General features: G+C 54.4%; 2 protein-coding genes across 5 annotated transcripts in view; both read left to right on the top strand.

Moving 5' to 3' along the window:
- Positions 1-7403, top strand: part of ZC3H4 (zinc finger CCCH-type containing 4) — a 43460-nt gene extending 36057 nt beyond the window's left edge. For all 4 annotated transcript variants that reach the window (XM_080828178.1, XM_080828179.1, XM_080828180.1 and 1 more), the window contains 2 exons: positions 2192-2443; positions 3609-7403. In XM_080828178.1, the coding sequence (XP_080684304.1) occupies positions 2192-2443; positions 3609-5128 (1772 nt within the window). In that variant the 3' untranslated portion in view covers positions 5129-7403. The remainder of the gene's footprint in view (positions 1-2191; positions 2444-3608) is intronic.
- Positions 7404-20159: 12756 nt separating this feature from the next.
- On the top strand, positions 20160-22549 carry TMEM160 (transmembrane protein 160). The gene is made up of 3 exons (XM_080828780.1): positions 20160-20406; positions 21462-21554; positions 22197-22549. Exons 1-3 carry the CDS (start codon positions 20199-20201, stop codon positions 22460-22462), a joined length of 567 nt encoding a protein of 188 aa, XP_080684906.1. The 5' UTR covers positions 20160-20198; the 3' UTR covers positions 22463-22549.
- The last annotated feature ends 130 nt before the right edge of the window (positions 22550-22679 follow it).

The raw sequence follows: 22679 nt of genomic DNA, 5'->3' as shown, positions 1-22679 counted from the left end.
CTGTAGTTGAGGGAACCAGACCACAAGCCAGAAGCTCATTTCAGCATCGATGGTTCCTCGAGAAAGTCGGGCAGGTGTTTGTGTTAGAGGGTGGGGCCAGACAGGTTGGGAGCGTCAGTAGGTGGGGACAGCGTGGGGACAGTCGGCAGAGGCCTCTGAGGAGGGGAGGAGGCCCAGGTGCAGAGCAGCCATGTAGCTTGGCGAGGGAAGTTGGGGGATCCAAGTCCCTGCATGAGACTCAGACGAGGTGGCCTCATGGGGAGAACGCTAGGGTGCAGGCAGAGGCATTCGAGGGTGGCAGGTAGGAGCTACAGTGGAGTCAGGGAAGCTTCTGGGCTGCTGTGGAGTCTTCTGGGCAGAGGTGGTGGCGACGGGGCAGGAAGTGGCAGGGCTGGGCTTCATGGCGTGCAGGTAGTGCCTGGGGGGCCAGTGGGCCGCCTCCGACACGTGCTATAAGGCGGGAAGGAGCTGGTGCGGCCGGGTCCCTGGCTGGAGGCTCAGGCTGTCCCGGTGCCAGGAGTCCTGCTGGAGAGAGCCAAGCTGTGGTGGGTGGGGAGCACCCCTGCTTTGGCCGCCCTGTGAATCAAGAGGCGCCCATCTGACCACCGGGTGGAGATCTGGAGGGGCGGCAGGGAGGTCAGCGAGCTGCGGCGGCTGGGGGATGTCAGCACCAGGAGCAGGAGCTTCAGAGAGGGAAGTGCCGTGTTCTGAAGCGAGGAAAGCAGGCGGTGGGGGGAGGGGGGCGCTATGGTTCCCAGGGCCCTCTCTTCTGTTCTTAAATCCATGTAGTAACGTATGTGGAAAAGGGTCTGGGTGTGGAGGGAAGGCACGTGCGCAAGCTGGTGACAGCAGGTGTCTCTAGAGTAACTCGCTCTAATTCCCGTATTAGGAAATCCACCCTCTTAAAGCATGTCGCTCGGTGGCGTCTCCTGTGTTCACAGTCGTGTAGCTTTCAAGGAGTTTGCTCAGGGCCGCATGCTGTGTGCAGGGGGTCCTGGGGCCTTTGTTGCCGGGGCGCGTCAAGCTCTGCGCTGGGGGGCCGCACAGCATAGGCTTGCCACCAAGTTCACGTGTAGGCTTGCCACCAAATTCATGTGTCCCGAAGTTCAGGGGCTAAAAGGAGGTGACCTTTCACTTTCCGCTGTATATGCTTCGTGGATGAAATATTCACAAATCCTTTGAACCCTTTAAGTTTAACTTAGATTACGGCATTGGCCATGTTCAGACGCTCGGGGGGATAGGATCGTGGTGGGCAAGTCGCGCAGTGCAAATATGGAACACTTCTCGCTGCAGAGCATCCTGGGAGGGGGCAGTGCTGAGCAGACCTTGTCTGTCTGTCACACGCGCACACACACACAAACACACACACACACGTGCACACGCGCACACAGTCTCCACACAGGGCTCCCCTGCCTGGGCTCTCTTGTGGCTGGAGTTTGTGGAGGTCAGTGGCTGAGGCCAGGTACCTGCCTGCTCTCAGAAGAGAAGGCAGACCTTTCTGCCCTGTGCTTCCTGGACGCTCTGTGGGAGCTGTGCACTTAGGAACAGTATGTGGAGTTCGGGGACCCAGAAAGGAGGGAGGAGGAGGAACCCGCAAGGAGCCTCCGGCTTGACCTGTGGCCGTAGCCACAGTTTGGTTATTTCCTTCTGTTTATAAGTCTTCGTTTGCCGTGGTTGAGCTCGTAAGACAAGCTCACTATGAGATGCGGTGTTTTTTCTTGATTATTACAAAGAAACCACAAAGTGAATGCTCGTTGCCAGTAATGAGAAGAGATCAGAAACACGTGGGGTCAGAAGTGAAGAATCTATCCTGAATCCTCTATCCCGAATCTCACCCCCAGAGGGACTGTTTCCTGTCTGTCTTCACAGCCTTTTCTTTGCATTTTGTAAACATCTGTGTAACGTTCCGTCCTGTTTTCACTTCATGAGCATTTGCCCGCATCACTAAATTGTGCTGTGAACCCCATTTTCAGTGGCTGCATCCTGGGTGGGGACACCCTCGTTGGCTGCTCCGTTCCTTGCTGTTGGACTTTCTGTGGGGACCGTCCTGGGGCGGTGGGGGAGAGGGGCGGGCTGCGCATCGTCACCCATCACCATTGGGGGTGGTTCACCAATGAGGGGCGCACAGGGGGTTGGCGTTGGCGCCGCGAGGCCCTTCCCGACATGAACCCTCGGTTCTTCCCTGCCACAGAGGACTACGGGCACTACGAAGAGCTGCCGGGGGAGCCTGGGGAGCACCTCTTCCCCGAGCACCCTCTGGAGCCCGACAGCTTCTCTGAGGGAGGGCCCCCAGGCCGGCCGAAGCCGGGCGCCGGTGTCCCCGACTTCCTGCCCTCAGCCCAGAGGGCCCTGTACCTGAGGATCCAGCAGAAGCAGCAGGAGGAGGAGGAGAGAGCGAGGAGGCTGGCTGAGAGCAGCAAGCAGGACCGGGAGAATGAGGAAGGCATGTGTCCTCCCCAGGGGCAGGGGCATCCCCTGACAGGCACAGGCCCCCCCGGGCCACTGTGCAGTGGAGAGGTGGGGGATGCCTAGGTGGGGTTTTGTGTCGGAAAGGAGCCTGTGGCCAGGGAAGACCCCTGCCCAGGGCCGTGAAGCCAGGCTGGGGCTGTGCATTGCCTGTGCCCAAGAAAATTGGAAGTCAGGGCTGCCCTTTGTGTCTTGGGGGTCAGGAGAGACCCTGATCCCATAGAGGAGGGAGGTGGGCTGGTCCCTGGAGGAGACAGCAGGATTTCCGATAGGATTTCCCTTCTGCACCCTTTCAGAAGAGGCTCAGAGTTGATGCTCACAGCTCCCCTTGCCCTAGACCACGTTCTCAGGAAGTCAGCAGATGACAACTAGTCGCTGACATAAACCAGTAATAATTAGCCGTCACAGCTGGCAGGTCGCTGGGTGCCACACCGCGGAACTGATGGCATCCAGCCCAGTAGGAAATGGGGCTGACAAATGGTGTCTAGAACTGGGAGCCGGAGGCTGCATATGGCTTTTGTAGGAGCCTTGGAGCAGGTGGGGACAGTGGGAAGAGCGGAGAGTGCCCTCCCTTGGTGGCTCCAGCTTCACCTACCTGGAAGGTTTCTGAGTAGGCCCACCAGGCCCCGTCTCTTCCCAGCCGGTGACTGCCCTTCCCCGGGACGTGGTAACGTTGCAAGGGGCCTGCGGGCCAGTGTCTGTGGGCCCTGAGCGCAGTGAGAGCAGAGTCCGTGGTAGCTGCTCCCATGTACCCAGGGCTGGGCCTGCCATGCTGGGACCTCAGTCCACAGGGGGCGAGGACTAGGTGGCAGAGCCCTGGGCTAGGATTCTGAGCCCAGTCCCCGCTCTGCCCCCCATCTCGTGGCACTGTCCACGCTACTGCTTTCTGGTCTGTCAAATGGGCATGATAATGACATCACCTCCCGGGTGGTCGTGAGGATTACTAAGGCAGCACTTAGAGCAGTGCTGGCACTCAGCTCACCTGAGCTCAGTGGCTGTTTGTGGCGGCCCGCGGAGGGAAGGGAAACTGAGGTTCTCAGAGGTAAGAGGCAGAGGAGCCGTTCACCTGGAGGGCTGCTGTGGGGTCCAGGAGTGGTGGCCGCTGGTCACTCATGGTCCTCCTTCTCTCTGTTCTTTCTTAGGTGACACTGGGAACTGGTACTCCAGTGACGAGGACGAGGGCGGGAGCAGCGTCACTTCCATCCTGAAGACCCTGAGGCAGCAGACGTCTAGCAGACCCCAGGCTTCCGTCGGGGACCTGAGCAACAGCGGGCTGGGGGATCCCCGCCTCCAGAAAGGACACCCCACAGGAGGCCGGCTGGCTGACCCTCGCCTCAGCCGGGACCCCAGACTCACCCGCCATGCCGAGGCTTCCAGCGGGTCTGGCCCAGGAGACACAGGGCCCTCCGACCCTCGGCTGGCTCGCTCCCTGCCCACCCCCAAACCTGAAGGCGGCCTTCATTCCAGCCCTGCAGGCCCCAGCGGCACCAAGGGGTCTGGACCACCCCCTACGGAAGAGGAGGAAGGGGAGCGGGCCCTGCGGGAGAAGGCCATGACCATTCCCCTGGACCCTCTCCCAGGGCACCCACTGCGGGACCCGCGGTCACAGCTGCAACAGTTCAGCCACATCAAGAAAGATGTGACCCTGAGCAAGCCGAGCTTTGCCCGCACCGTGCTCTGGAACCCCGAGGACCTGATCCCTCTGCCCATCCCCAAGCAGGACGCGGTGCCCCCTGTCCCTGCAGCCCTGCAGTCCATGCCCACCCTGGATCCCAGGCTGCACCGTGCCACTGCCACAGGGCCCCCTAACCCCCGACAGCGCCTGGGCGCCTCCACAGACCCCGGCGCACCCGGTTCCAACCTGCCTGACTTTGAGCTTCTTTCTCGCATCCTTAAGACGGTCAATGCCACGGGCCCCTCAGCGGCCCCGGGCTCCAGCGATAAGCCCAGTGACCCCCGAGTCCGGAAGGCACCCACTGACCCTCGGCTCCAGAAACCAGCAGACTCTGCTGCCTCCTCCCGGGCTGCTAAGTCTGGTCCCACTGAAGCTTCGTCTCCAGCCGGCAGCCCCAGCGGGGAGTCCTCCCCACCAGCCACTGCCCCCTACGACCCCCGAGTGCTGGCTGCCGGTGGGCTGGGCCAGGGCAGTGGGAGTGGGCAGAGCAGTGTGCTGAGTGGCATCAGCCTCTACGACCCCAGGACTCCCAACGCCGGGGGCAAAACCGCGGAGGTGGCTGCCGACGCGGGCGCCCAGCCCAAGGGCCCCGAGGGCAATGGCAGGAGCTCTGCCGCCAAGGCCAAGGAGCCCCCATTCATCCGCAAGTCCGCCCTGGAACAGCCGGAGTCCGCGAAGCCCGCTGCGGATGGGGGTGCTGCCACGGCCACGGACAGATACAACAGCTACAACCGGCCCCGGCCCAAGGCCGCTGCGGCCCCCACCGCCACCCCGGGCGCCCCGCCACCAGAGGGCGCCTCGCCCCAGCCTGGCGTGCACAACCTGCCTGTGCCCACGCTCTTTGGGACTGTGAAACAGACGCCCAAGACGGGCTCTGGGAGCCCATTTGCTGGCAACAGCCCAGCTCGCGAGGGCGAGCAGGACGCGGGGTCCTTGAAAGATGTTTTTAAAGGCTTTGACCCCACTGCCTCCCCCTTTTGCCAGTAGTGTTAAGCTGGAGTCAAGTGCTCCCTGCACCCCACCCTGCCCAGGGCAATATTGAAGGGCAGCAACCAGAGTTGGAAATTTGGGGGGAGGGGGGGCTCGGGTGGTTTTTTTTTCTTTGTCCTTATTTTTTTTCCTCTCTCCATGTCTGTCTGTCGCTCGCTTTCTCTTTTTCTTTTTCTTTCTCTTTCTTAATAGTACTTTCTTTACAACGTATAAATTGTATATAACCATTTTCAGTCCGTTCTGGTCAGTGCTGCGGGGCACCCAGGCTCCTGCCAAGAAAACAATCTCCTGCACATAACCAGGTGCGAGTCCCCTGGGCCCCGGCCCCAGCTGGCACGTCCTCTGGCCTGGCTCGGTTATCAGGGACTCTGTGAAGGCCGGAGCCCAGTCTGGTGGCTGGGTGTCCGGTGGGTTTTCTGGGCGAAGCTTGTCCCCTCCTCCGCCCCCTGCCCGCCCCTGAGAACAAAGGGAACTGTAGGTGTCAGAGGCACTGAACGCCGTTCGTCCCCAGCGAGCGAGGAGAGATGAAGCCGAGACTGCGAGCAGGCCCTGTGTGGAAGCAGGTCCAGGCGTTTCTAGAACCTCATCCCTTGTGCAGGGCGCAGGCCCTGACCACCTGCTTCAGGGACCGAAGGAAGGAGACGATTTGAGAGAAAGGCAGAGAGCCCTCGGAAGCTGCCTGGGCCGGGAGAAGCAGAGTCCCGCCTGCTCCTGTCTGCTGCGGATCCGCATACCGGCCTCCCCGCCGCCGTCCGTCCAGAGTTCGTTCTCAGACCCGCACCCGCATCAGAAGACTCCAGGGTGAGAGATGGACCTGGAGGCGGCAGGGCTGGTGCGGGGCGGCCTGCCCCCAAAGCTGCCTCCAGGGGGCAGGCTCCGCAGACCGCGTGTTTTCTGTCAGTATTAGCTCCTGTCTTGTCCCGTCCCGTCGCGGCTACGCCTCCTCCCCTCAGGCTGGGGGTCTTTCGTGGTCCTCAGGAGCCAGAGCACCCAGTGTGCCGGCCCCAGCCCCTCGGATAGCTCACGGATCCGTGGCGTGGCCGCTCCCCCAAGGCTGCCGACAGGGAGCCCCAGGTGGTTCGTTCTTGGCAAAGTGTTTCCACTCCCTGCTTGCTTTGAACCTCCTTGCACCGTGTCTAACTTAAGAGCCCGTGGTTTTGGCGTGTTTGGTTTTCTTCCCAGCTGACAAGTATGTGGGTTCAGAGGCGTGTCACAGTGTTGGATTTTGAGGGCTTGAGGAAAGGGCGGGGGGGGGGGTCTTACAGGCCCTCTCCCGGAGCGAGCACAGCAGGAGCCCCGCTTGCAGGTGGAGGGTGTGGAACCAGAAACCCGCACCCTGCTCCCCTCCTCCGGCTGAGCGGGGATGGGAGCAGACACGTCAGCACTGGGCTCTCCCACCTGCCCCAGGACCCTGGCTGAGGCCACTTGAGTGGAAGCAGTGGTGGCTGTCTCTTGCCTTTTTCTCATCCCATCACCGCACCCGCCTTGCTCAAGGCCCCACCTCTTCCTTGTTAATAAGGAGGAAACCTGCTGACCCAGCCAAAGGGTTTCCCTTCCCACCTCCTTGCGGTGGGAGGTGAGTGAGGCTCTTAGACCAAACCCCTCTCCCCGGAAAAAGAAGAAAAACAGTCGTTGAGTTTGGGGCCGGAAGCTAGAGCGGGAGAAGGCAGCCCACAAGGTCAGTGCGCCGTGATCAGGTTGGTTTGGTTTGTCTTTGTCTTTTTGGTTTTTGTTGTTTTTAAACAATCATTAGTGAGATTTTTCTTCAGCCACCCGTGTTGGCCTTGAAGCAAAGGGCCGCAGCCCTGGATGTTTGTGAAAATGAGAATACACAGTGTGGCTGTGGGTTTTTTTTTTTTTCCCCCTCCCTCTGAAAATTTTCTTTTGTAAAAGCAAAATTAAATACTTTTTTAAAACCGAAATCTGTGGATGAAATAGACGCTGGAGCCCTCCTGTCGGAATATTCAGCCTAAGAACCTCATGGGACTATGAATTCCCCCGAAATTTCCATTTGCCATCAGGCCAAGCTTTTAAAAACAAAATGTTCTCTAACCAGGATTGTAACAAAAGTGTAAATACTACTTCAGAGTTGAGAGTTGATGGTGCAAATATGTATATAGCGTACTGTATTTTTACAATGATCATCGCATGACTGTCCCAGCTCCCTTTTTGTACTCCTTATCTGTCTTCCAGAAATGTCACCTGCCCTTTCTCCTGTGGTCTCTTAATCCAATAATTGTATTACTGCCATTAAAGGATGCAGTTATTTTAAAAATTCCCGCGGTCTCGCCTCTCCATGCTGCCTGTCCCGTCCCTCGCCCCCAGAATGAAAAAACCTGGATCTGCTCTCTCGGTGGCCCGCCCCTGGGTGACATTCATGATGACACCGGGGGATCGGGGCCTCCAAACAGCTTGCACTTAGGGTTGGCACCTGCCTCCCAGAGTTTCCGAGCTCCCACTTTGGGCCAGTGTCAGCACTCAGAGTCACAGTGGTGAGCGCCACAGAAGGGGTCGGTGGCGAACAAGCAGGGCAACCGGGCCAGCTGCCAGGGAGCCCTGACCCCTACAGACCGAACATGTGTGTCTCCTCAAAATTCAGACGTTAACACACCTATGGCCTGCCCCCCCCACCCTACCCCCCACTGTGCCACTGTGTTAGGAGCCGCGGCCTCTGGGAGGTGGTAAGGTTGGGGTTGGAGCCCTTCTCGTCGCCAGCTGGTAAGCTCTAAGTTCATGTCAACATTTCAGGATGCGATCTTTGAATTTCTCCCCATTCATCCGTATTGAGCGAGGGCGATTTCACCTGCAGCTCAAAACTCCCAACTTGCCTGGGTGAAACAGCCAGGAGTCCGGCACCTTGGTGAGAAGGTCAACAGGCAGTTCCGGGGTGGGTCACGTTGGAGGGAACTCAAGTCGCACGGGTTTGGGCCGACGTTCATACTGCGGGTCGTGCCCTTCTGATGGCGATTTGGCGAGAGCACCTCCGCCTCGCCCTGCCAAGTGCAGAAGCCGGGAAGGAACTCTCCCGGCTTCCTCGTGAGCAAGGGAGCACTTCCCGTCTGGTCTCATCCGCCCCCCCGGTTGGTCGCCGGCAAGGGGGACACTGGAGTCTCACGTTCTGTGCTTGATCAAAGATCCGGCATCCTGAGGCCGAGCACACGAACACCTGCGTGGCTCGCAGTGCCGGGGAGGCATGGGGTTTGAGAGCCGCAGTGGTGACGCAGCCAGCAGTCGTGTGGTGGGTGGCCCTGGGCTCCAGCAGAGGTGACCCGCTGGCTGGGGCAGGAACCTGCACCCTGGAGGTTGGCAGGTCCTGGAGAGCCTCGAAGGCGTTGCTACAGACACGGTCAGGGAAGAGCCTGTAGAGTTGGCGCTTGAGTAAGGACCAGACTGGAGGCTAGAACCTTCCTTCCGACAGGGGTGTGGGAAATGGATTGGCTAGGACAAGATAGGGGTGCAGGGAGCCTGGTGGGAAGACAAAGCAAGAAGAGCAGGGGGCTGGGAAACCAGAGGACCCGAGACTCAGGGTATAGATAGGAGTTGGTACAACGACACATGAGGGGTGACAGAGAAGGGGGGTCGGAGAGCATGTCTGAGCAGCCCAGTGGAGGGCACCTCCCTTGCTGAGATGGCGCTGGGGAGGACGAGGTGTTCTGGGTGGAGGCTGTGGGGGGCCCCTGCATAGAGTTCGTTGACAACTCGAGGGCCGTGGAGCCCTGAGTGTCACTATTGGAAAGAAAAACAGAGCCTGAGAACAGAAGGGGCCGGTGAGCATCGGCCCGTGAGTGAGGCCAAGAGCCATGTCGAGAACCTTCTACTTTGCAAGACGACTGGGGCTTCGGGATTGGCACCTGTGCCAGTGTCCTCGGGCACCTGACCTGACCCACTGCCCAGACTCTACAGGTGTGCAAGTGGGCCCATACTTGCTTTGTCAGAGGCTTGGCCATCTGCTCCTCTGTCTCCACCCACAAAACACAGCCCCCCAAATCCTGCAGCGTGTGTGTCATCAACCAGAGTTCAGTATTCACATTGCTTTTTTTTTTTTTTAAAGGTGCAATTCCCGTATCATAAAATGCACAGAACTTCCATGTACACTCGTGGAGCTTTGAGAAATGTGTTCATCTGTGTGCCCCAAACCCCAATGAATACAGAGAAAGTTGCCTCACATTCCCTCCTGGTCAGTCCCAGCGCTGTGCCCCAGGACGGGGGACAGCAATTATTTAGTTGCTCCCCCTGCTGGGGGACCATTGGGGCTGCTCTGGATACAGCTGCTGAACACGTTTGCATGAGGCTTCAGTGTGACCATAGGTGTTCATTTCTCAGGTAAATACTTAGGAGTGAGGAATGAATGTTTAGTTTTATAAGAAACTGCCAGACTTCCGGGGTGCCTGGGTGGCTCAGTGGGTTAAGCCGCTGCCTTCGGCTCTGGTCATGATCTCAGGGTCCTGGGATCGAGCCCCGCGTTGGGCTCTCTGCTCGGTGGGGAGCCTGCTTCCCTTCCTCTCTCTCTGCCTGCCTCTCTGTCTACTTGTGATCTCTCTCTGTCAAATAAATAAATAAAATCTTTAAAAAAAAAAAAAAAAGAAAGAAACTGCCAGACTTCCAAATCCGTTATACTATTTTTCGTTCTCACCGGCGGTGAATGAGAGTTCTGGTTGCTCCATATCCTTGCCAATCCTTCCCATATAGATTTCTAAGATACTAATATTTATCTATTTAATTGAGGTGAAATTCACATAACATAAAATTAAACATTTTTTAAAAACTTTGTAAAGCCTAACCTTTTTTTTTTTTTTAAGATCTCATTTTATTTGAGAGAGAGAGAGAGAGAGAGAACATGAGATGGGAGAAGGTCAGAGGGAGAAGCAGATTCCCCATGGAGCTTGGAGCCGGATGCGGGACTCAATCCTGAGACTCCAGGATCATGACCTGAGCCAAAGGCAGTTGCTTAACCAACTGAGCCACCCAGGTGCCCCTAAAAAGATTTTTTTTTAAAGATTTTATTTATTTATTTGGCAGAGATCACAAGCAGGCAGAGAGGCAGGCAGAGAGAGAGGGGGAAGCAGGATCCCTGCCGAGGAGAGAGCCTGATGTGGGGCTCGATCCCAGGATCCTAAGATCATGACCCGAGCCGAAGGCAGAGGCTTAAACCACTGAGCCACCCAGGCGCCCCCCAAAAAGATTTTTTTTTGAAGTCGGCTCTGCGCCCAGCATGGAGCCCAATGCAGGGCTTGAACTCACAACCCTGAGATCAAGACCTAAGCTGATGGGACGCCTGGGTGGCTCAGTTGTTAAGCTACTGCCTGCAGCTCAGGTCAAGATCCCGGGGATCTAGGATCGAGCCCCACATTGGGCTCCCTGCCTGGCGGGAAGTCTGCTGCTCTCTATCCCACCCGCCCTGCTTGTGTTCCCTCTCTCCCTGTCAAAGAAATAAAAATCTTTTAAAAAGTCCTTTTCCTGACCATCACAGGAGCATCCCTTACTCATAAATAAGCTTCCACCCGAGATGAGATACAAACATCAAATAATATCGATAGGAACGCTTTACTGACTGTTTGCAAGAGACGCACCCGCTGGGGGTAGATGAGCTGCTTTCTCTCTCACTGGTGTTTCCCATGTTGTGAGTCTGGTGAGGAACTCTTAATACTATGAAACCTTTTTTTTTTTTTTTTTGTTAAGATTTGGAGTCTATCTGTTGTGTTAGTGAGGATGGACAGGGTTCTGCTGCGGAAATTCAAACTTGCAAATCTCAGTGGCTCATTCCCGGGGCAGCCGGAAACTCCGCGAGTAGCACGGGCTAAGGAAGGGACCCAAGCTTCCTGAGGCTCCGCCCCTGGGACCACTCTGCAGTGGGGAGGGAAGATGGAGGCTTGCCCCAGTCCTTAAATGCTTCTTCTCCAAGGCCATGGACTTCACCTCTGTTGAGTGATGCGGCCAGCTGAACTTCCAGGAGGATGGGGAGGTTGTGTTCTGCCGTGGGGTCAGGAGGCGGACAGCTGGGGCTACTTGGAGACCAGCACTAATGTCTCCCGCACCAGCGTTCCCAAGTTCTGCCAGGCGTCCCTCCTGGTCTGCAGGGGCCACGCCACGGGCTGCAGTAGCCAGCTGAGGAAGGTCCCTCTCCACCGTCTGCCACCCCAGGGAGCCCCACTCCCCCAAGGCCTGAAGGGCTGAAATTCACCCCTACGTTTGCATGGAGGCCACGCCCCCATGGCCCGCCCCAGCCAATGAGTGAGTAGAGTGGGCGTGGGGATGCGGTGGGTGGTTGGGTCCGAGCGCTGCAGGCACCGGGAGAGAAGGCAATCCAGCATCTCGGCTTCTAAGGCGCTAATCCTACGTGGTCGAGGCCCCACCCTACTCCTTCCTCACCTCCTTAAAGCCCCCTCTCCAAATTCAGCCACACGGAGGGCTAGGGCTCCAGCGTCCGAGTTTGGGGAGGACACGATCCAGTCCATCGCACCTACTCTGGATTCCCGTATCCCCCATATCCAGTCTCATTCCGCCGTATCCCCAATAGATGATTTGGTTTTGTTTCGTTTTAAAGATTTTATTTATTTATTTGAGATAGAGCGCCAGAGAGAGAGCACAAGCCAGTGCGGAGGGGCAGAGGCCGAGGGAGAACCAGGCTCGTCACTGAGCACAGAGCCCCACGCGGGGGCTCGATCCCAGGACCCCCAGGGGTCATGACCAGAGCACAAGGCAGACACCCAACCGACTGAGCCATCCAGGCCCCCGCACCCGACGGATGATGTGAAAGGTAAAATCTTTTTTTTTTTTTTTAAGATTTTATTTATTTATTTGACAGATCACAAGTAGGCAGAGAGGCAGGCAGAGAGAGAGGAAGGGAAGCAGGCTCCCTGCTGAGCAGAGAGCCCGATGCGGGGCTCAATCCCAGGACGCTGGGATCATGACCTGAGCTGAAGGCAGCGGCTTTAACCCACTGAGCCACCCAGGCACCCCAAAAGGTAAAATCTTACACAGTCTTCCTTATTTCTTCTGGCGGTTACTCTGTTTCCTTCTCTTTTTAAAAAATTAATGTTGACATTTTAAAAATTTTTTTATTATTTATTTGAGAGAGGGGGCAAGCAGCCGGGGGGAGAAGCAGGCTCAGCAGGGAGCCCCGGCCGGGGCCTGAATCAGATCTCAGGAACCCGGCGTCATGACCAGAGCCGCAGGCCCACTGAGCCTCCCAGGGGCCCCTGTTTCTCTTAAAATATGTCAGCTTTCGGTGTTTTTGGCCAACTTCTCCCTTCCCTCTTCCTTACTTTCTTCAGGCTGGTCTTGTAACTTTACCTACTGTGACACACTCTGTTCCTCATTCTCTCAACAAACACCACCCACTAGAATGTTCTGCAGGGATGGAAATGGTTTCTCTCCTTGTTGTCTCACAGGAGACAGCCTCTGGGCACATGTAGCCACTAAACACTTACACCCGGCCCTGGATTTTACTTTTTCACTAATGTGAGTTTAAATTTAAATGAAGGCATATGTGCCCAGCGGCTGCCATGTTGGACAGAGCTGTCATAAACCCTGATACAGCGGACTTTCCGCTTGTTAAACGATCACAGTTACAAATCACTCCCTTTCTTTCCTCTCCATACCTCCCACCTGCTGTCACCTGTACTTATGCTCAGGCTTGGTAACTGTGTTTGCTGCTGTAACAAATTAGCACAAATTTAAGTGCTTAAAAAGAATACAAATGCATTCTCTTATAATTCCGAAGATCAGGGGCACCTGGGTGGCTCAATGGGTTAAGGCCTCTGCCTTCAGCTCAGGTCATGGTCCCAGGGTCCTGGGATCAAGCCCTGCATCAACTCTCTGCTCGGTGGGGAGCCTGCTTCCCCCCCTCCCCGCCCCGCCTGCTTCTCTGCCTACTTGTGATCTCTGCAAAATAAATAAATAAAATCTTTAAAAAAATAATTCTGAAGATCAGAAGTCTGAAATCAAAGTGTCAGCAGGTTGTGCTCTTCCTGGAGGGTTCGGGGGAGAATTCATTTCTTTGCCTTCTCCTCCAGCTTTGAGAATCCCCCTGCAGTGTTCGGCTCGAGGTCCTTTCCTTACGATCCTCTGACCGCTGGCTCCTGTACTCACATCTGCTATTCACTGATTCTCCTGCCTCCCTCTTCAAAAAGTCTCTATAGCCCACACCCTAATTCCTGGAACCCAAGAATGCTCCATTGCTTTGCAAAAGGAAATTTGCCAGTGTGCTTAAGGGTTGTGAGATGGGGAGATGATCATGCATTGTCTGGGTGGGCTGGAGGTCGTCACAGAGCTACTCATAAGAAAGGCAGAAGTGGGGCGCCTGGGTGGCTCAGTTGTTAAGCATCTGCCTTCGGCTCAGGTCTTGATCCTGGGGTCCTGGGATGGAGTTCCGCATCAGGCTCCCTGCTCACTGGGAAGCCTGCTTCTCCCTTTCCCACCCCCCTGCTTGTGTTCCCTCTCTTGCTGTGTCTCTCTCTGTCAAATAAATAAATAAAATCTTAAAAAAAAAAAAAAAGGAGGCAGGTGATCAGAGTGGTAGGCGGGGAGTTCCGGGTGGTTCTAGAAAGAGACCACAAGCCAAGGAAAGCAGCCAGCCTTCGGCCCCTGCTTCCCACTGAAACCCCAAAGAACCGAAAGCAGGTAATTTCTACATGCGTGTTCATAGCAGCGTTATTTTTTATTAAGGTTTTATTTATTTATTTGTCAGAGTACAAGCAGGGGGAGCAGTGGGCAGAGGCAGAAGGAGAAGCAGGCTCCCTGCTGAGCGAGGAGTCCGATGCGGGACTCGATCCTGGAACCCCGGGATCATGACCCGAGCCAAAGGTAGATGCTTAACTGACTGAGCCATACCAGTGTCCCAGCAGCATTATTTATAAGAGGCAAAGAATGGAAACAGCCCACAGGTCCATCTACTGATAAATGGACAAACAATGTACTATATTCCTAGAAGGGAATATTATTCTGTTGTAACAAGGAATGAAGCCCGGACCTGTGCTGCAACATTAAGACTTGAAAACATTAAGCTGACTGAAATAAGCCAGACACAGAAGGCTACATTTTGTAGAATTGCATCTCCTTATGAAATGTCCTGAACAAATCCACAGAGACAGAAAAAGATTAGTGGTTACCAGGAGGAGGGGGCAAGGGAAGGGGGGTTGCAGGGAGTTTTCTTTTTGGGTGATCAAAATGTTCTGCGGTTAGTGATGCCAGTCGTGCAACCTTGTGAATATTCTAAAAGCCGTTAAATTGTGTACTTCAAAAGGGTGGATTTTATGGTATGTGAATTCCATGTCAATTTTTTAAAAAGAATCACTACATTCTTCTATACCAACAATCATCAAATAGGAAATTAACAGAAAGTCGGGTAACTTTCCCAAGAGTGATAAGAACTATAAAGTATCTAGGAGTTAACTTAATGAAGAATGCATGAGAACTTTCTGGAGATGTCAAATTAAAAAAAAAAAATCTGAGTCCAGGAGAAGTTTTATTCAAATTTTATTTGAAAAGACCATTTTAGAGCATGTGACTCTTGATCTCGGAGTGGAAGTCCGAGCCCCATGGTGAGAGTAGAGGTTACTTAAAAATAAAATCTGTAAAAATAAATAGAGAAAGAAAGAGACAGACAGACAGAAAGACCAGCACTGTGGGCAGGCTGCTCTGACCTCCGAGGTCTGCAAGTGTGTCCAAATCAAAGAGAAAAGGGTATTGCTTTCCTCTGGCAAGTGGGGTTTGTAGTAGGGGAAGCTGTATATGTGAGGGGAAGGAAGTAACCAACGGGGTTTGACAGGAAATGTGTCCTCCTGTGGTCAGCCGGTCTCAGGAGAAACTGACCAGCATTTCAGTTGGGAGGAGGGGCTGTTTGGGGCCTGGGGTGGGGAGGGGAGGGAGGGGGGCAGCCTGACTCAGGGTTGGTCAGGGCAAGACAGACGGATCACCGTGCACACGGGGGCAGAGAGAAAATGCTAGAGTTGTGTGTCAAGGCCTGAAGGGAACCGGAATAAATGCTGGATGGTTGGGTCTTGTGACCTGCCCTGTCCTTCCTCTCCAAGCCTAAAATATCCTGCCACAAAACCTAATCCTTTATCCAGCTCCCCCCACCCCCCACTTCATTGTTGTGGCCCCAGTTGGAACAGGGTCTGATATCCGGGGTCAGCTCTTGATAAAAAGATGTTCTTTAAAAAATAAAAAAAATAAAAAAAAGATTCTATTTATTTATTTGACAGACGAGATCGCACGTAGGCAGAGAGGCAGGCAGAGAGAGAGGGAAGCAGGCTCCCTGCCGAGCAGAGAGCCCGATGCGGGGCTCGATCCCAGGACCCTGAGATCATGACCTGAGCTGAAGGCAGAGGCTTAACCCACTGAGCCACCCAGGCGCCCCCCCCCAAATTTTTTTATTGAGATGTAATTGACATCTAGCATTGTGTAAGGAAGGTAGAACAATTTGATTTGGTACATAATTGTGTGTATGTATACATACATACACACAATTATATACAGTGTTGTAATAGGATTACCCCCGGAGCCTTAGCTAACACCTCCATCATGCCACATAATTGCCATTTCTTTTTTGTGGTGAGTCTCCATATATTCTCTAATAGGATCCCAATGCCTGGTCGTCCCTCCCATCTGCAGATACACCTACATTGGTCTGGGGTGAGGCTGGAGCGTTAACGTTTAAGGCTCCCGGACAGTCGTGTATGAGAACGACTGATCAAATCCCAAGTGCAGAGGCAGCCGGCCAACCCTCTGATCTGTCTCTTTAAGGAGGATTTGTTTTCTCTGCCCTGACCCTTGCTGGCGTTCATTTTTCTCTCCCTTCTCATCAGCCTAAACCGTGCCACGAGCCAAGAATGTGAGAAATGTGTCTCAAATATTTTCAGTTCCACTTAATCCCATTTAATGCTTTGGGTTCACTGCCAGTAGCCAGGCTGTTCCAGCCCATTTGAACTCCCTCCCAAGTTTAACCCCCTCCAGAGTTCCCAGTCGGCCTCCCTCTCCATAAAGTCCAGGTTCTTCTCAGTGGGAGTCGAAGGAGCAGGTGAAGAGCGGCCTGGCCCGGCAGGTCTCGGAGCCAAGATTCCAGAGGGTGATGGAAGGCTGTGGAAGGGTTTCAGCTGGGGAAAGACATCTTTAGATGCTCATTTAAAGTAGCCTCTGGTGGGGCTCAGTGGGTTAAGTGTCCGACTCTTGATTTTTGGCTCAGGTCATGATCTTAGGGTCGTGGGATTGAGCCCCATGTCAGGCTCCACGCTCAGTGGGGAATCTGTTGGAGATTCTCTCCCTCTGCCCCTCCCCCACTCCTGCACACTGTCTCTGTCTCTCTCTCTCTCTCTCAAATAAATCTTTAAAAAAAAAAAAATCCTCTGGTTGCTAAGTCTTTTTTTCCACTGAGTAGTCAGCACCACATTCTAAAGATGAATGTCAGGTTATGCTACCCCCCAGGTCAGAATCTCCCACTGGCTCTCATCACACTTAATGTAAAATAGGAAGCCTTCAACATGGCCCCTGAGATACCAACCACCCACCTCATCTGTCTCTTACTGTTTTGTCCCCTCTCCCCTTGCTCACTTTGCTCCAGCCACACAGGCCCCCTGGCTCTTCCTCCAGCATGTTGAGCACACTCCAGCCTCAGGGCCTTTGCACATGCTATTCTCACTGCTTGGAGCCCTCCTCCTCCTCATCACCTCATTGATGAGGTGATAATGGCTACTCCAATGTCACATCCTCAAAACTCAGCAGCTTAAGATAAGAGACGTGTATTATCGCCCATGGTTTCTGTGGATCAGGGAGTACCCACAGGAGTAGCTTAGCTGGGTGGTGTGCCTCGGGGCTTCTCATGAGGTTCAGGCCAGGGATATGGTCATCCAAGGACCTGAGAGGGGCTGGAGGAATCTTCCAAGGAGGTTCACTCATGTGGCTGGCAAGCTAGTGCTGGCCGTTGGCTTCTCCACAAGACTGCTCGGGTGTTCCACAACATGGCAACTGGCTTCCCACAGAGAAGGCGATCCAAGAGAGCGTGGTGGAAGTGGCAATGTCTTTTATGACTCAGCCTTGGAAGTCACAGTCGGTCATTTCCACAGTATTCCCTTGGCCACACAGAGCAGTCCTGATTGGATGTGGAAGGAGACCGCACAAAATGTAAAGATGGCTGGCGTCCTCCTAGAGGCTGGCTGTCATAGACTTCTGTCATTCTCTCCCTCATCACCTTGATTTATTTTCTGCATGGATTTGACATTTACTGGAATTATATTAATTATTCCTTTGTTTCCCTTGCCCAGTGTTGTCATACCCATAGGGGCTGGGACACGTCATTTTTCTGTCTAGTTCACAGCTATATCCTCAGTGTGTTTTTGTTTTAGTTTAGAGAGAGAGATGGGGGAAGACAAAAGGAGAAAGAAAGAGAATCTTAAGCAGGCTCCACGCTGGACATGGAGCCTGACAGGGGGCTTGATCTCACAAATCTGAGATCATGACCTGAGCTAAAATCAAGAGTCAGACGCTTAACAGACTGAGCCACCCAGGCACTCCCATATCCTCAGTGTCTTAAACAGAGCTCAGTACATAGTAGGTAATAAATATTTGCTGAAGTAGTAAGTGGAGAATCTACCCCTAGGGGGTTCTGGAGACTAATAAGTGGGCTTGTTTCAGCTGTCCAGGTGAAAGATAGCAAGGTTTGAACTTAGGAAGGAATGGAGAGAGAGAGATAGCTATTGATGGGGTCACTTGTCCTCTTGCAAGTTTCTGATCTCTTCCTGATACAACCCAGCCTTTGTAGGGAGGTGGTGTGATTTTTTTTTTTTTTAAGATTTTATTTATTTGGGCACCTGGGTGGCTCAGATGTTAAGCGTCTGCTTTCAGCTCAGGTCATGATCCCAGGGTCCTGGGATCAAGCCCCGCATCGGGCTCCCTGCTGGGTGGGGAGTCTGCTTCTCCCTCCCCCACTCCCCCTGCTCCTGTTCTCTCTCTCACTGTATCTCTCTATCAACTAAATAAATAAAATCTTAAAAAAAAAAAAAAGGAAAGGAAACAATTTCATGATGGTAAGTAATTGTTTATGTTCAGTCTTCTGCACTCACTGTAAGCTTTGCTGGGCTCCAGATTCTTTCTGTAAGTCTCTGATCATGCTTTATCTGATCCATGCCTACTCAGAGTTCAGGTTTCAAATCAGGCACCCCCTTGCTGACTCCACACTGAGGCTGGGTTAGGTAGCCTCTCTGGGCTCCTCTAGTCTCTTGGACTTTCCTAAGGATTTACTTATTTAGCATGCTTATTGCTTATTTTCTGCCTATCCCTCTAGAAAGGAAGCTCCTTGAGAGCAGGGAGTTTTCTAATCCATGAACATGGTATATCTATTCACTTATTTAGATCTTCTTTAATGTGACTCAGCAGTATTTTGTAGTTTTCAGTGTAGAAATCTTGCATATCTTTTGTTAAAACATTTCCTAAGTATTTTTGGTTTTGATACTATTGTAAAGGAACTTATTTTCAATCTCATTTTGCAACTGTTTCCTGCTAGTATGTAAACATAAAATTGATGTGGGTTTTTTTGTTTGTTTTTTAAGTAGGCTCCATGCTGTGTGTGGAGCCCAAAGCAGGGCTTGAACCTATGATCCTGAGATCAAGACCTGAGCTGAGATCAAGACTGAGTTACCCAGGCACCCCTATTTTGAAGATTTATATCCATGTAAAGCAAGAGCACAGTGTCTGTTACAAGGTTAGTGCCCAATAAACATCAACTTGTATTACCTCCCTTTTCCTTCCCTATAAGAGAGGGAACATTCTAGTTTGTAACTCCCAGGGTTACAATGAGAATTAAAGGACATCATGCATAGACTGTGCATTTTTGGCACTGGGAAAGCCAGTGGTATCTATTTGTTTTTATTATTTACCAAGTCCCCTACTTATATTGGGTTGGGGGCCATGGAGATGTGTCAGTCAAGGACCCAGTCCACTGAAAGCTCACAGCCTATTGGTAGAGACAGGTAAGTATAGCGATCATTACCACACAGTGTAATAGGGGGACATATAAAGCCATGTGTGGACCCAGAGGCAGAAGCGGACTGCTGAAATTTACCAGTGGGATCAGGTCCCTCCTGCCTCAGACATAAGTTTCAACTAGAAAGGAAACAGTAATTGTTTATCGTAGGGAAAATTGGAAACAACTTAGGAACGAAGATCCCCTCTGGTGCCTACGTATAATGCATCTGTATGAACCATTAAACTTAATGCTGTGGAACGGAAGATGGGGATGGTTGGTTGGGGCGTGGGGTGAAAATTACTTTTCTGGGCGCCTGGGTGGCTCAGTGGGTTAAAGCCGCTGCCTTCAGCTCAGGTCATGATCCCAGCATCCTGAGATCGAGCCCCGCATCGGGCTCTCTGCTCAGCAGGGAGCCTGCTTCCTCCCTTCTCTCTCTGCCTGCCTCTCTGCCTACTTGTGATCTGTCTGTCAAATAAATAAATAAAATCTTTAAAAAAAAAAAGAAAATTACTTTTCATTAGACCCTTTTCTATCTTTTGCATCTTGGACAATTATGCTGTGAAAAGTATTCAGTGCCACCAATGTTCACGACTTATTGTTATGTGAAAAAAGTTAGTCAAATGGCATCTCGTTTTACATTTACCTAGATAAAAAGGGCAGGAATCCAACTAAGTATTAGCACTTACTTCATCAGTAGGATTAATGTTGAGTTTTACTTTCACTTCTAGGCTCTTCCAGATTTGCTAAGGTTCTACATTAAGCAGAATTTTGTTTTGTTCTTGTTTATTGGCCATGAGAATTAAGGTTGTTAACAAAAACTACAACTCCCAGCAGACTTCGTGTCCCCAGCCTCTGAAGACCTGCCTCCTAATGGCGCAACGTTCGCTGGGATTCGTAGTCCAGTAGCAGAAGCAAGGTGGGACGCGCAGTACCGGCACAGATGACAGAGGAGGAATCACCACGGTGTTGACCAATGGACAGTGGGGGGCCAGACCTGAGTGACGCCCGGAAACCCAATGGGTGAGCCAATATGCCTGAATGACGTGCTCTTCAGCCTACGGGTGGCCTGTGGGGGCGGGGCGGTGAGTGGCAGCCGTAGTGCGAACCATGGGAGGTGGCTGGTGGTGGGCTCGGGCCGCCCGACTGGCCCGGCTCCGCTTCCGGGGGTCGCTGCTGCCGGCTCCGCGGCCCCGGAGCGGGGGTGCCCGGGGGTCTTTCGCCCCCGGCCACGGCCCCCGCGCCGGGGCTTCGCCGCCCCCCGTGTCCGAGCTGGATCGTGCGGACGCCTGGCTCCTCCGGAAGGCACACGAGACAGGTCTGAGGCTGGGGTCGGCCACGGTGGGAGACGGGGTTCAGGAGAGCCGAGCTGTCGGTGGACGCGAGTAGGGGGTGGGGGCAGGGCTCCTGCTGGAAACTGGGCTGGGGCTCCAGAGCGAGAAGGGCTTCCGTATAAGCGCAGGGAAGCGCCTGCTGCAAGAGCGCAGTGTGTCCGCAAAGACGGGCTTGCAGATGGGACGGTATGTCCGGTTAGAGGGGTGCAGTAGGGATCCGAGAGGTTAGTCGGGCTAGGACAGGCAGCCTTATAAGATTGCACTGCCAGGGAGAAAGAGGTGTCCAGAGAGGATTAAGGGCGGGGGAGTTGCCTACTAGAGGGGTCCCTGTTGGAAGAGCCAGTTCAGCTTGGAGGCGACCACTCTGCATTAGGCGGGAGTGTGGATCCCCACGAAGAGGGGGCGAGTTCCCGATTGGAGGGAGGAACAACCAATAAAAGCGAAGCTCTGGGCTGATTGGAGGGCCGGGTGATCCAGGCTGTAGGGGGCGGGGCCTCCCGTGCAGAGAGGGTAGATAAGAGGCTGGGGTAAGGGTGTGGAGTTTGTAACTCCCACCAGCCGGTTAGGGCCCCACAAGGGACTTGAATGGATGTAAATAACAAGGAAGGACAGACGCAGATAGTTGACGTTGGAGGAACACTGAAGGGGGTGGCTAGAGAACGCCCCGAAGTGAGCGAACAGTTTGTCCAGGAGGGGGATGCACGTGTATGGGGGTGGGACATGGACCAGGGTGACCTCTTGGGATCTGCCTGCCCTCAGATTTAGGTCCTGCATTTTTGGTTCCTAGATGCTCCTCCAGATTCTAAAGATTGTCTTGGCTCTTTGGTGCTGCGGAGTTTGGGAGAGAGGGCTCGGAGTGGACAGGAGCCAGACAGAGTTTGGAGGAAGGGGATAAGGTTAGGTGGAGGGCTGCCAGGACTAAGCTGGGATTCGGGGTGGGATGGTACGGTGGGATAACACTGTCTGGGCAGAATGGGGGTGGGGGCAAGGTTTGAGCTGATGCTGATTTCTTCCCCACACACCATTCCCCCTCCTGTAGCCTTCCTCTCCTGGTTCCGCAATGGCCTCCTGGCATCCGGCATCGGGGTCATCTCCTTCATGCAGAGTGACATGGGTCGGGAAGCTGCTTATGGTGAGTGCAGACCCCCACCCTGGCCCCCCACTGGGGAGGTAGAGCCCCCATCTTCCCCAGTGGGTGTAGATCCCTCCCTGCCCCGTCCCAGCCTGCCCATAGTTAAGTGTAGAACCCCTCATTCTTTCCCCTGCCAGAAGCCACCTCCCCCACACTTGTGTTGACTTTCCACCCACCCACCCCTACTTCAAGGACACTGGATCACCCGTGTGGGTGCCCCCAGGGAGGGCTTTGGGTCCTTGCCCCCTCCTATCTGACTTTTCAACAAAGATGAGGGTCCCAACCCAGCCCCTCATGCTGGCTCAGCCCCAGCCTCGTCCCACAGCCTCCCCCCAGCCCTGTTTTTGCTCTCAGCCCAGCTCCCCACTCCTCCTCTGGTCCTGAAGCCCACCTCCACATCCTAGACACCCCCTGTGACACCTTCTTATGCCCCTGAGCTTGGCTCTGTACTGACCCCTACCCTGACCTTGACTTTGTCCCATCCACTAACCCCACCTCAGTCTCCTGACCCAGCCCCGCCCCGGGGTAATCGGGTTCCCACACCCAGGCCCCCAGCCACCCCACAGCAGGCAGCCCCCGCCTGGGAGCTCAGGCCCTCCCTCCCACTGACTGTGGGCCCCCCAACCCTCTCCCCCTGCACAGGCTTCTTCCTGCTGGGCGGCCTGTGTGTGGTGTGGGGCGGCTCCTCCTACGTGGTGGGCCTGGCGGCGCTGCGGGGACCCATGCAGCTGTCGCTGGGGGGCGCGGCGGCGAGCGTGGGGGCCGTGCTGGCTGTAGGCCTGCTCTGGGCTTGTGCCGTCGGCCTCTACATGGGTCAGCTGGAGCTGGACGTGGAACTGGTGCCCGAGGACGATGGGACAGCGGCTGCCGAAGGCTCCGATGAAGCAGGCCGCCCACCGCCGGAGTGAGTGGCTGGGCCACAGGGAATGGCCGGGCGCTGGACGGCCGGGGGGCCCGAGGACCGAGACATTAAAACCCAACCCTTCGCCGGCTCCATGTTCCGCGTGGTGGTTCCTAGGTCGGGGCAGGAGGTAGGGAGGGGTGGGCATGGGAACCAGCCGAGGAAGGTGGAGGGAACCGAGGAGGAGAACGAAAAGGAGAGAGGAGCCCCGAGGCCCCGGAGAC

This window comes from Martes martes, assembly GCF_963455335.1.
Source record: "Martes martes genome assembly, chromosome: 17".
Lineage (NCBI taxonomy): Eukaryota > Metazoa > Chordata > Mammalia > Carnivora > Mustelidae > Martes > Martes martes.
This window is presented reverse-complemented; position numbering and strand designations above follow the sequence as displayed.